A 14133-nucleotide genomic window follows, 5' to 3' on the forward strand; every position below is an offset into this window, starting at 1 on the left:
GTTTTCCCAGTACGCGGGCCCCTCACTGTTGTGGCCTCTCCCATTGAGGAGCACAGGCTCCGGATGCGCAGGCTCAGTGGCCAAGGCTCACGGGCCCAGCCTCTCCGCGGCATGTGGGACCTTCCCGGACCAGGGCATGAACCCGTGTCCCCTGCATCGGCAGGCGGACTCTCAACCACTGCGCCACCAAGGAAGCCCACAAGGTTCTGTATTGATTAGTTGATGAGAATGTTTTTGAAGGCTGGCAGGAACCTAACCATGTATTTTCCCTTAGGGACAATGGTTCAGTATATTCACTAACTCAGTGTTTATGGACTTTATAGAACTTATCGCAAATAACGAGAATCAAATATCTATATTTCCCCCCTCCCCTGGACCACTTGAGAGTAAGTTGAAGCCAGTTGTTCCAAAAATGTTATTTATAGCAAAAAGAAAACAAAATGTAAGAAAAACTTCCCTTTTTGTTCATTTTGTACTTTTAGTCCCCTTTAATTTGGAAATATTTCTCAGTATTTCCTTATCTTCCATGACCTAAGCATTTTGAAGAGTTCAGATCACTTACCTTTTATGCATATTTCTCAGTTTGGGTTTGTTCAGTGTTTCTTCATGATTGAACTCGGGTTGTGCATTTTTGGCAGGAATTTCGCAGAAGTGATGCTGTGTTCTCAGTGCATCAATACCAGGATATTTGGTCCTATTACCATTGATGTTAACTTTTTTTTTTTTTAATTTATTTTTGGCTGCGTTGGGTCTTCGTCGCTGTGCGTGGGCTTTCTCTAGTTGTGGCGAGCAGGGGCTGCTCTTTTTTTTTTATTATTTATTTTTGGCTGTGTTGGGTCTTCGTTGCTGTGTGCGGGCTTTCTCTAATTGCGGCGAGCGGGGCCTACCCTTTGTTGTGGTATGCCGGCTTCTCATTGCAGTGGCTTCTCTTGTTGCAGAGCATGTGCTTTAGGCACACGGGCTTCAGTAGTTGTGGCTCGCAGGCTCAGTAGTTGTGGCGCACAGGCTTAGTGGCTCAGCAGCATGTGGTATCTTCCCGGACCAGAGCTCGAACCCATGTCCCCTGCACTGGCAGGCGGATTCTTAACCACTGCGCCACCAGGGAAGCCTGATGTTCACTTTTATCACTTGGTTAAGATGATGTCTGCCAGGTTTCTCCACTATAAAGAAATGGATAAGTATCTTGTGGCAAGATATTTTGAAATTACATTAATAGCCTGTTTCTCATCAAACTAGCACCCACTTGTTTTTACATCCGTTGATGATTCTTGTCTGAATCAGTTGCTACTGTGATGGTTCCTAAAAGTTTATTAATTGCATTCTACTGCAAAGTAGAGCTTTCCATTCTCCCTAATGTATTTATTTACTTATATCAGTATTTTGTGGATTCGTATTTTATTTCGTATTTTATTTGGTGGGTTTTAATCTATTACTGCTGAAATTGTCCCAGATTTGGCCAGTGGGAGCCCTTTCAAGCTGGCTCCTGTGTCCTTTTCACACGCCCTTGTCATTCTTTGATCATTTCTTTACTTTTTGACCCATTAAGATATTCCAGGCTCATCTTGTATTTTCCTTGTCTCAGACCTAAAAGTCAGCTATATTTCCAAGGACTGCTGCTTCCTCTTAGTTGGCAATGGTATTTTATTTTATTTGGTTTTGTTTTATTTTATTTTTTTTAGAGACGGCTTTCCTAGGGCCCATTACTTGGAATACTAGTTGGCAATGGTATTTTAGAAACAATATTTGAGCTATCGGTTTGCTTATTGCTGATGGAATGTTGTTGCCTCTAGGTATTTCCTGCAGGCAGATCTCTGACATACATTTTTTAAAAATCTTGTGTTCATACCAATAAGATCTCTTAATGTTTCTGGAATGGAATTAAAAGTCATAAGTTTAGTGTTTAGTAAAAGTGTGTAGTTGTGTATTGTTACAGTTGTCACAATCTGAAAATCATTCCTAGTTTTTTATGTAAAGGAATCTGTTTCCAATTTGTAAATGATTCCCGTTAAATGACACATTAAAAAAGAGTGTGTTAGGACTCCAAGGTACCCTCCAGCTCTATAGCTCCTGCTTAGAGCTGAGCCAGCAGTACCCGCCTCCAGATAGGGTGGGTATTTCTGTCAGAGATTGGGCTGCTTATTGTCCTTGAAGGGGAGTTATTATCATTCCGTCTCAATGAGCTTATCTGTTTAATTTCACTTGTATGTTAAAAAGTATTTGCGTCACATGCAGAGATAATTTGATTCTCTCCTTTCTCCCTTACTCCTCAAATTTAAGGTCTTCAAGGGATGGTGCAGTTAAGAAACCTTATTCTCCAAAGATAATGTCCAAAAAGAAGTCTTCTGCCTCTTCTGGGATCTGGAGTGAGATACCTAGGGCCAGGCACCCTGTACAGTATCATCCCTCATATGCCTGGACCCGAAGGGGCCGGCTAAGAGAACTGCGCATCAGGTGAGCTTGCGAGGGTTCCCCTCCCCTGTCTCAGTGACTTTTCCATTGTCCTCCCTTGTTGGTTAAAATGAGGGGATGATTCTTATTCTCTTATCTCAGTTAATTGGAGACCTTGCTGACTGTTCTTCATGGCAGAATGTTCAAAATATTTAGGAATCTGCTGATGTAAGATCTGTCATTGAGTGTTTTCATTCATGGTCTCCAGTTGTGCCCCACAATGTATAAGCTATAAAGAGTCTTCCAGAAGAAGTCTAAGCATAGTCCAAGAAAATGATCATTTTCTGCTACTCTTGATTAGGTCTTTGAAAGGTATCCTTTTACTCATTCAACAAAAATTTATCAGGTGCCTCCCCAGCCAGGTGTTATGCTAGATGCTGAGCGTACAAGGTGAATAAGACATTCCTGGTCCAAGACCTCATGAAAGCGTAAAATCAGGTAGGCTTGGCAGACTGTTAAACAAGCCACAACAGCGAAGTGTGGTAAGTGCTGTGAGAAGGGAGGATGTGGTGCCATAGGCCACCTGGCAAGAAGAGCCATGCCAGCGTAGCCAGCAGTGACTTCCTGGAGGAGGTGGAGTTTAGCCAAGTCCTGAAGGATAATGTAAGAAAGCCAGGTAAAGGGCAGGAGGAAGAGCATTCCAAGCTGAACCTGGAGATCAACTGGCCAAGACAAGCCAACTTTTTCTGTGTGTTCCAGGCACTGTGCTAGCTGGGGATACTGTGAGCCATGGTCCCTGCTCTCAGGGGCTCACAGTGCAGAGGGAACAACAGGCACCCTGCGAGCCGCTTCCTGGGATTTGGTGTCATAATGTTACACTAGGGGTTGGAGCCGGGGTCTGAGAGTACCAAGCTACTTGCTCTGTTTGGTTGGGGAAGGTCCAGGAAGGCTTCATGTAGGAGTGAGCATTGAAGATGAGCCTTGGTGGGTAAGTGGGCATTTGCCAGGTGTTTTAGGCAGGAAGAATAATATGAGCAAAAGCACTAGCATGTACTTCCTTTCCCTCATCTCTGAAATCTTCATCAACAAAATACTTTATATTGAAAGTTTTGTTTTTTTTTTTTTCTTTTTTTGCCGTACGCGGGCCTCTCACTGTTGTGGCCTCTCCCGTTGCGGAGCACAGGCTCTGGACGCGCAGGCCCAGCAGCCATGGCTCACGGAAGAGGCCGCTCCGCGGCATGTGGGATCTTCCCGGACCGGGGCACGAACCTGTGTCCCCTGCATCGGCAGGCAGACTCTCAACCACTGCGCCACCAGGGAAGCCCTGAAAGTATTTTTTAAAAATAATCTGCTTGATGTTAACTTTACAAATCTGTCCCATCCTGTGCTCTGTTTGATGCAATATTATCTATATATGATTCACCTTTTGACTCATACTAGTATCCCACTTCCTGGGACCTTAAAGTTTCCGTCTCCTTTCCAGAAAATTGATGATATAAACTAAATGCAGTTTTAAAATGTGTATGTCATTTCTTTCAGATGCATGGCCAGAAAGTTCTTGTATTTGTGGATTCGAATGACTTTTGGAAGAGTATTTCCCTCTAAAGCCAGGTAGTATTAGTTCAGAACACTGGACTTCTGTTGAGTTCATTCTAGGATTTTGTTTTGTATTAAGCCCGATATAACCTTTACTATGGCATGTGTTGCATTCCTTCCCTGCTCCTCCCCAGCCTCCAGGAGGTATATCATATAATGGTAACTTAACACATACTAGTTTGAATGAATGTTTGCCCAGGAGAAGTAAATGAGCTCTTTCAGGTCCCTGGCGAGACTGGCAGATTGACTTGGTCTAGGGCAGAACCTGGGGAAAAAGTTGGCATTGGCAAGAGGAGTGAAACTGAGTCAAGTGTAAGTCCCTCTGCCTGGTAGCTTCACTTTTTCTAGGCTACCACCTGCTGCTGTGGGTTTTGGTTAACATTGCTTTAGCTGCAGCGCCCTAAGTTGATCGCAAGGGGTCAGGGACACTGTGCAGGAAGCCAGAGGGATGGAGAGAAAGAAGGGGCAGTGTAGGGAATGTTTCAGAGAACTGACAGCCATTGAAAATGTAAGTGTTTTTTAAAAACTGAAATGTTATGGGTTCTCACCCTTCACTTCTCCACTTACTATACCCTTTCCTGTTTCATTTTTCTGACAGTATGGCTTTCCTGATCTGGAACATCAAGGTCTCTTGATTCAAGGTTTCTCAAGCAAATTTGGCCTGTGTGTGTTCTCTGAAATTTTTTCTTGGTATACCTTGTGGAGGGCCTTGCTCTTCCCATCTTTTTCGTGTGTCTTTATCAGTGAGGCTCCCAATGTGGCCACAGCCCATCGCAGCTGCAGGGGTGAGGCATAGTCTCCCTCTGCTTTTCCTTCTTTCCCTGGACCTTGGCCCTGCCCTTCTTTACTGCCTTGGTAGCTCTTCGTGCCTTCAATAATTTTTTTTTTTGTCTTTTCTTGTTCTCAGTGGGAGAACTGATCGGAGTAACATAGTTTGCCATTATCGGAAGACTCTTGTTTTTCTTTTTTTTACTCAGTTGAGTATTTTATTTATCTTCCTCCCTGTTAGCTTAGAAATTATATACTCTTCTATCCTTCTTTTACTGACTGCCGTAACAAATATAATGTGTTTGTTTAACTTACTGGGGTCTAATGTTAATTGTTTCTTTTTGCCCTCTTCCCAAACAAGGCAGGGTTCTTCGAACACTTTAACTCTCCTGTCGCTCTCCCCACTTATATGCCCTTATTGTAAGGTATTTTAATTGTTTATTTTTTTTAATTAAATTAAAAATTTTTTTTTTTGGCTGGGCCATGCAGCTTACAGGATCTTAGTTCCCCAACCGGGGATCGAATCCAGGCCACAGCAGTGAAAGCGCCGAATCTTAACCACTGGACTGCCAGGGAATTCCCTTTATTCAGTTTATATTTTAAAATCTGCAGAACATTATTACTCTCATTTTACACAGCCAGTATTCATTTATATTTATTCATGTGTTTACACTTTTTGTTCTTTGTTTCTTCCTGTATCTCCAGGTTTCCATCTGTGATGATTTTCTTTCTATCATTTAAATGTTCCTGAACATTTCCTTTACAGTAGGTCTGCTTGTGATGAATCCTCTCAGATATTGTCTAAAATTGTTTTTATTTCGCTTTCAGTTTTGAAAGATATTTCACTGGGTATATTAGGCTACATTGCCAGTTTTTTCCCCCAGCATTTTGAAGATATTCCATTGTTCTATGACTTCCATTTGTAAGATGTTGATCTAATTGTTGCTCTTTTGAAGACTTATTATTCAAAGATTTAATATGGTATGCCTGGGTGTGGGTTTATTTTCTTAACGTCTTAGCTCATTTTGAGATAGGTTACAGGGTTTTCTTGGGTTTTGTTTTTGTTTTTATTTTCCTGTTTTGTGGGCACATCTTTCTGGCATAATTTTTTTGTCCATAGGCCTGTTATTCTGCTCCTTTTCTTTCTTTTTTTTTTTTTTTTTTTTGTGGTACGCGGGCCTCTCACTGTTGTGGCCTCTCCCGCTGCGGAGCATAGGCTCCGGACGCGCAGGCTCAGCGGCCATGGCTCACAGGCCCAGCCGCTCCGCGGCATGTGGGATCCGGGGCATGAACCCGCGTCCCCTGCATCAGCAGGCAGACTCTCAACCACTGCGCCACCAGGGAAGCCCTACAGTAACTTTGTATAGGATTTTACTTCATTTACTTTTCTGTTGCTCACTTTTATATGATATTAATTTTTCTGAACTTTTAGAGTGAAGTGAGGTTTAGTTAAGCTTTCCTAATTTCACAGAGCTCCCTCTTCTGTCTCTGTCGTGGTGTTCACAGATGCGGCGGCTTGCTCTATGGGGTATCCTGGCTTGTTCCCCTACCACGCTTGGTCTGATCCTCCTTGTCCTTCTTGTCCTTGTCCTCCTTGTCCTCCTGTCTCCTTGTCCTTCTCCTGCTCAGTTTCTATTCTGCTCCCAGCAGTTCCTCCTCAGTATGAAGCCCTGTCTGTTTTTGAGGTCAGGTCGGTTTTGAGACTGTTGGGGCCAGACTGCTCCAGCAGCTTCAGCTCTTACATGAGCCCTGGTTTTGGAGAGAACAAAACTCTCAGTTTCAGCTTCTGGTCTCAAGTTGGGCCTCTGCACTTTCCAGTGACTACTTATTGACTGATTCAGGTTCTCCTGTTCTCAGGTTCCTCAGATACCACCTTCATCGCTCCTTCTTTCTTCTGTACAAATGTTAATACCATGGTGGTCTTTTGACTCTGGGTGATTTGTCCTCACCTGCTTGCATTTTGGGGTTGTAGGGATACCTAGTCACCTAGTTTTGTTGTAATAGATACATGAGTTTTTGGTTTTGCTACATGGTTTCTCTGTGTGTTTTGTAGGGATTCAGAGACTGAAAAACTATGTTGCCACCTTCACTCTCTTCCCCAAATCCTTTTCCTGCTTGATTTTGTTAAACTCATATTTGACTCATATTTAACTGGAAACCTCTTTTCAAATAATATCTATTTATATTCCAAGTACTTGGGAAACGCTGATTATGTTAGAAATGCATTTGACTCAAAGTAAGAGAAATTCTGACGATGGCTTAAACAAATCGGGATTTGCTTTTTCTCACAGTTTGGAGGTTGGTATTGGTTCAGCTGTTTAGTGATGTCATCAGAGACTCAGGCTTTTAGATCCTTTCCAGTTTACCATCCTTAGTATACTGGCCCTTTGTCGTTAGAGATGACACTGTATAGTTGCAAGATGACTGTTCTAGCTTTACACAGGAAGGGGGAGGAAGGGTGGTGTCAGCTGGACCTGTCTCTATCAGGAAGGCAAAACTTTCCTAGAAACCCTCAGCTGCTTCTGCCTCATTGGCCAGAGCTATGTCACTGGCCATCTTTAGCTTCTGAAGAGGCTGGGAGAGAAACCTTTCCAGCCTTCCTAGTGGATGCTGGTGAGGAAGCAGAGGCTTGGCGGTGGGTGTCGGGTATCTACGACTGATGTCTGCCTCACTGTTAGAGCATTCACATTGTACTCTTTTTCCTTTCTTTGCTCTTGAATGGTGGCAGGAAAGAATACTGGACTGGATTTTAGGAGACCTGAATTTTGGTTCTTACCTAGACCCTAGATAATGGTTTGATCTGGGGTTAAGTTACGGCTCTAGGCCTCAGTTTCTCACATTGTAAAATGAGAGAGTGAGAATATTTTTTCTCTAAGTATCTACCAGAATTGTAATTCTGATACTATGTTTTCATTGACTTTGAAATTTGTGATGGGGTGGTCAGTTTCAACTTGTAATCCCTTTTTAAATCAAGTGGGTTATTTGTTACTTTGGGTAAAGTTGGGCATATTAATCTTTGCTTTTTTTTTTTTCTTTTTGGTCTTTTTCCATATTGAATTATTTATTTCTCACTTTTAGGAATGTTAGAGGGGAATGATATCATACCAGAAACTTCAGAATAATACCTTTATGTGCTTGGAGAATGTTTTAACTTCTATAAACTGGAGTTGTTTTATCATTAATAAATGGAACCAAAATGACCACTGAATTAATAGGGCAAAAATAATACATACAGTATGTGTCCATATGTAAGGCAGTCTTAAATAGGAAGTATCACCTCTTTTTCTGAAGAGAAGATCTGAACAAAATTACTTGGCTAATTTGGGAAGTAGATAAAACAGTCACGTCCATTTATAGTATTTAATTTATCAGTATTTTTCGTCATTCTTGGTTAAGGCTTTGGTTCCTATTTTCTTGAGAAAATAGAAGTAACAGAAGAGACCATCACTCAGTCTACTGACCGCCAGCATCTATTGCCATATGACCTGCTTTCCTAACTGTGGCATCTGTGGCAAAATCCTTTTGCGTTGCATTCCCCTTGTGCCTACTCCAGGCCATCACACTAGCAGTTTTTTTTCTGTCTCTTCTGTATCAATTTTTCCCTCTTTACTGGATCATTTGTACCAGCATACAATGCTATTATTTTCCTATCCTGAAAGAAAAAAAGTCTCTTTGATGCTACTTCTTTCTGCAGCTAGCTCTCCATCTCTTTGCTTCCCTCTACATTTCCTGGCCATCCCCAACCTCTCCAGCACCTCTTTTTGTAGTCTCAAGTCCATCCTACGAGGCTTTTGATTCCATCATGCCACCAAAATTGTTTTTGCTTTTGTAAGGTCACTACATTTGCTAAAATCAGTGGTGAATTCTTAAATTTCCTCTCACTTGACTTACCAAGAAGCATTAGACAGCCCATCATTCCCTTCTTCAAGGAGCCCTTTCTTCTCCCAGCGTCAAGGTTACCATTCTCTCTGTTTCCCTTCCACCTCTTTGTCCCCTCTAACTCTCTTTGGTTGGTTCGTCCTCATCTAAATATCCCACCCCCAGTCCTTGCACTGCCTCTCTGTCTACCTCCCAACCATGTCAGCCTCATCCCATGATTCCCAAAGGTACACACCCAGCCCAGACCTCTTCCTGGACTGCTACACACGTGACATTCCACTCTGCGCCCAATAGACGTCACAACTCAGTATGTTCATAACCAAAGTCTAGACCTTCCCCACAGACCTCCCTGCTGAGTGTTACTCTCTCCAGTAAAGGAAGCTCCCATCCTTCCAGGGACTCGGGTCAGAAACCTAGGAGTCATCCTTGGTATCTTATTCCCTCACTCCCCGATTGCAATGCCAAATGCCAAAATTACGTTGATTCAACCTTCAAAATAGATTCAGACTCCAAGCTCTTCTCAGTACCTCCAGTTGCTACCACCCTGGTCCGGGCCATCATGTCTCCCCTGAATGACTCCAGGAGCCTCCTCACTGGTCTCCTGCTCCGAGCCTTGTCCTTAGTCAGTCTCTTCACACAGGCGGTCTGAGTAATCCAGTCACGTCACTCTTCGGCTCAGACCTTGGGCAGCTTCCCATCCTGCTTACAGTAAAAGCCAGAGTCCTTACTGTGGCCTATAGACTAGTCACCTTTTTGTTTTACCTATCTATGGATCTTTTCTTTTTCATTTCTGCCATCATAGTTTTAATTTCCAAGAGCTCTTTTTTGTTCTCTGAATAGTCCTTTTTTAAAAAAAATAACATCCTGGAGGCTCATAATTTTTTTGAGGTTAATGTAATGATTTATTTCTAAGGTTTTTGACTGCTCTGTTTCTTCCAAGCTCCTTTTTCCTGTGTGCTTTTGTTCACTGTCTCATGTTGTAGTCTTTCCTCAAATGTCAAGAGATCCTTTTATTGTCTGCTCATATTTAAGAGTTAATATTAGAAGCTTATATACCCATTCAATGTATGTATAGGGACTTGTAAGCTGAGGGTTTCCCTTTAGGCTTTTGAGGCAGAGACCAGATAGTTTCATTGGGGGAACTCCATCTGTCAGTATCTGAAGTCCTTTTCCCTTAGATTGATCAGTTTTCCCCAGAGGAGAGGAGTCCTTCAAACTCCTTCTGGGGTAGAGTGGGGTGGAGGCGGGGGGCAGTGGTTATAAGCTTGGCGGCAAGCAGAGGAGAGGGAATGTGGGTCTCACTGTTCAGTATGTAGACTCTCAGTTTAGGACTGTCTCCCGAGCTGTGCCTGGTGTTGGAGAGTCCAGTGCCCCTCAGGTTCAGCCTCTCCAGAGATAAGCCTGAGTCTGCCCAGGTGAATAATGGGATCCAAGGGCCTAACTGTTTCTTACTCACAGGCTTCCAAACAATCCTGTGTTTTCATTTCCACCCAGGGCTCCCTGCTTCCTGATACCTCTTGTTCCCATGCCTTTCTGGGGTTCATGCCACCAGCCCCTTGCCTCTCGACTCTCCTCCCACCAACACTTAGTTCTCCGCCTTCTTTCACCTGTTGATTCAGTTGCCACTCGCCTGCCTGCTTTCTGTCATCAAAAATTTGTTGGCATCTCTTGTTTGTTTGTTTTTTTGTTTTCTGCAGTACGCGGGCCTCTCACTGTTGTGGCCTCTCCCGTTGCGGAGCACAGGCTCCGGACGCGCAGGCTCAGCGACCATGGCTCACGGGCCCAGCCGCTCCGCGGCATGTGGGATCTTCCCGGACCGGGGCACGAACCCATGTCCCCTGCATCGGCAGGTGGACTCTCAACCACTGCGCCACCAGGAAAGCCCGGCAGGCGGATTCTTAACCACTGCGCCACCAGGGAAGCCCTGGTTATCTATTTTAAATACAGCAGTCAATCCCAAATTCCCAGTTTGTTCTTCTCCCCCAGCCTTCCCCCCGGTAACCATAAGTTCATTCTCTAAGTCTGTTAGAGACTGTGAGTCTGTTTCTGTTTGTAGATAAGTTCATTTGTATCTTTTTTTTTTTTTTTTTTTTTTTTTAGATTCTGCATATGAGGAATATGCTATTTGTCTTTCTCTGTCTGACTTACTTCACTTAGTATGGTAATCTCCAGGTCCATCCATGTTGCTACAAATGGCATTATTTCATTCTTTTTTATGGCTGAGTTATATTCCATTGTATATTTATGTACCACACCTTCTTAATCCATTCATCTGTCATTGGACATTTAGGTTACTTCCATGTCTTGGCTATTGTTTTTTTTGTTTTTAAAAATATTTATTGAGGCTGCAAAGGGTCTTAGTTGCGGCATGCTGGATCTTTGTTGCGGCATGCAGGCTTTTAGTTGCAGCATGTGGAATCTAATTCCCCAACCAGGGATCAAACCCAGGCCCCCTGCATTGGGAGCATAGAGCCCTACCCACTGGACCACCAGGAAGTCCCATGTCTTGGCTGTTGTAAATAGTGCTGCAATAAACATTGGGAGGTGAATTTCTCTATGTATATTTTTGCCAGCCAGTTTTTTAAAACCTGTGAGTGGGTGAGGATGAAGGACATGTTAGTAACCTACAGAACCATGAAAAGAAATTTGGAGTGACTGACAGGCCAGAGATCCTGAGTTACCAGTCTTCTTGACCATGCCTGTTAGCATCAGCACAGTCTCACTGCCCTGCTACTTTCTTTCTTAATAGCTTTTTCCCTTCTTATTCTCTCTTCTCTTTTGCTCTTGTTATAACTCCGCTAGTCAGATTTCAGTTAAACTAATATATTCTGTTAAGTCCTAGGAATATCATTAGGCATTTGCTTATTTTATAACTTTTAATCTCCTGGGTATGTAAATGAGAAGTGTAGCTACTATCTTTTACTAATCAAATATATTTTTTAGTCTGGTGAATGAAAAAAATTGAGAATGTTAATTCTCAACTCACTTATGGTATTTGAAAAGTCAGATTTTTTTACTTTCACCTCTTTAATTGGTGAGATCTAGAGTATAAAAGTTCTTAGCCTCATTTCTAGTTTAAGTAGTTCTAACGTTTTGATCTGAAAAAGTTGAATATGTCTATTTTTAATCTATTTTGGTGTTATCAAATAATGAACCACACTTTTCTATGAGAAAGCAATGGCCATATGAAATGGTGATTTGGGAATAGATATCAGCTCCAACATTGTCAGTTATGTCTCTCTGGTTTTTTTTTTCATTGCCCTAGGTTTTACTATGAGCAAAGAATTCTGCAGAAGGTCTTTGAAGAATGGAAAGAAGAGTGGTGGGTTTCCCATCGAGAGTGGAAACTCCGTGTTCGAGCTGACTGTCACTATAGGTAGGATTTCATGTTACATTACTTTAATTTTACTGATACACGTTATCAAATAATTACTTGTTGGCATGTTTCTGGTCAGAAGGATAGAAATTTTTTTTCTGGTTTTATTGAGATATAATTGACATATATGAATTACTGTATGAGTTTCAGGTGTACAGAATAAAGGTTTGACTTACGTATTATGAAATGATTACCACAATAAGTTTAGCTAATGTTTATCATCTCATATAGATACAATAAAAAGAAAAGGGGAGGGCTTCCCTGGTGGCGCAGTGGTTGGGAGTCCACCTGCCGATGCAGGGGACACGGGTTCATGCCCCGGTCCGGGAGGATCCCACATGCCGCGGAGCGGCTGGGCCCATGAGCCATGGCCGCTGAGCCTGCGCGTCCGGAGCCTGTGCTCCGCAGCGGGAGAGGCCGCAACGGTGAGGGGCCCGCATACCGCAAAAAAAAAAAGAAGGGGAAAAAAAAGAAAAAAATTTTCTCCTTGTAATGAGAACTTCTAGGATTTACTGTCTTAACAACTTTCATATATATCATACAGCAGTGGTAACTGTAGTCATCATGTTGTACATTACATCCCTAGAACCTCTTTGTCTCATAACTGGAAGTTTGTACCTTTTGACTGCCTCCCCCAACCCACCCCGGCCTCTGGTAACCACAAATCTGATCTTTTCCTGAGTTTTTTTTTTTTTTTTTTTTTTTAAGATTCCACATATAAGTGAGATCATATAGTATTTGTCTTTCTCTGTCTGATATATTTCACTTAGCCTAATGCCCTCAAGGCCCATCCATGTCGTCGCAAATGGCAGGGTTTCCTCTTCTTTTTTTTTTTTTTTTTTTTTTTTTTTTTTTTTTTTTGCGGTACGCGGGCCTCTCACTGTTGTGGCCTCTCCCGTTCCGGAGCACAGGCTTCGGACGCGCAGGCTCAGCGGCCATGGCTCACGGGCCCAGCCGCTCCGCGGCATGTGGGATCCTCCCGAACCTGGGCACGAACCTGTGTCCCCTGCATCGGCAGGTGGACTCTCAACCACTGCGCCACCAGGGAAGCCCCTTCTTTTTTTTTAATGTGTATGTTTTTATGGGGTTTCCTCATTTTTTAATGGCTGAGTATATTCCATTGTATACAGATACCACAACTTTACCCATTCATCCACCTTTGGACACTTAGGTTGTTTCCCTGTCATGGCTATTGTAAATAATGCTGATGTGAACATGGTGGTGCAGATATCTTTTCAAGTTAGTGTTTTTGTTTCCTTTGGATATATTTCCAGAAGTGGGATTGCTGGATTGTCTGGTAGTTCTATTTTTAATTTTTTAAAGATCCTGCATACTGTTTTCCTTGGTGGCTATACCAATTTACAATCCTACCAACAGTCCACAAGGTTCCCTTTTCTCCATATCGTCACCAGAGTTTGTTCTCTCTTGTCTTTTTTTTCTTTTTTATGTCTTATTTTTTGGAGACCTAATTTCCTACTTTTCCTTTTTTTAATTGAGGTAAAATTGGTTTATAACATTATATAAATTTAGGTGCACATTATAATTCTATTTTGTCTTTTTGACGACGGCCATTTTAACAGGTGTGTGGTGATTTTGATCTCATTGTGATTTTGATTTATATTTGATTTATATTGATTTATATTTTCCTAATGACTAGTGTTGAGCATCTTTTCATGTACCTGTTGGCCATTTGTATATCTCCTTTGGGAAAATGTCTGTTTAGGTCCTTTGCCCACTTTTAAATTGGATTATTTGTTTTTTTTCCTATTGGGTTATATGAGTTCTTCATATATTTTGGATATTCCTTATCAGCTATATGGGTTGCAAATATTTTTTTCCCATTTTGTAGGTTGTTGTTGTCACTTTGTTGGCTGTGTCTTTTGCTGTGCATAAGCCTTTTGGTTTGCTGTAGTCCCACTTGTTTATTTTTTATTTTGTTGCTTGTGCTTTAGGTGTCATATCCAAAAAATCATTGCTAAGACTTATGTGAAAGAGCTTTTTTCCTATATTTTCTTCTAGGAATTTCATGGTTTCAGGTCTTGCATTTAAGTCTTTAATCCATTTCTAGTTAATGAGTGGTGTTAGATATGAATCTAGTTTCATTGTTATACATGTGAATATCCAGT

The 14133-nt window shown here is 42.1% G+C and overlaps 1 protein-coding gene across 9 annotated transcripts in view; it reads left to right on the plus strand.

Annotated features, from left to right (window-relative positions):
- The window catches only part of SFI1 (SFI1 centrin binding protein), an 84524-nt gene that overhangs the window by 18578 nt on the left and 51813 nt on the right, over positions 1-14133 (plus strand). For 5 of the 9 annotated variants that reach the window (XM_060028387.2, XM_060028391.2, XM_060028392.2 and 2 more), the window contains exons 2-5: positions 11-203; positions 2278-2451; positions 3928-3999; positions 11897-12007. In XM_060028387.2, coding sequence (XP_059884370.1) covers positions 64-203; positions 2278-2451; positions 3928-3999; positions 11897-12007 — 497 coding nt within the window. In that variant the 5' untranslated portion in view covers positions 11-63. The remainder of the gene's footprint in view (positions 1-10; positions 204-2277; positions 2452-3927; positions 4000-11896; positions 12008-14133) is intronic. The other 4 variants (XM_060028389.2, XM_060028390.2, XM_060028388.2 and 1 more) reach the window with 2 other exon arrangements.

Source organism: Delphinus delphis, chromosome 13, assembly GCF_949987515.2.
Source record: "Delphinus delphis chromosome 13, mDelDel1.2, whole genome shotgun sequence".
Classification (NCBI taxonomy): Eukaryota; Metazoa; Chordata; class Mammalia; order Artiodactyla; family Delphinidae; genus Delphinus; species Delphinus delphis.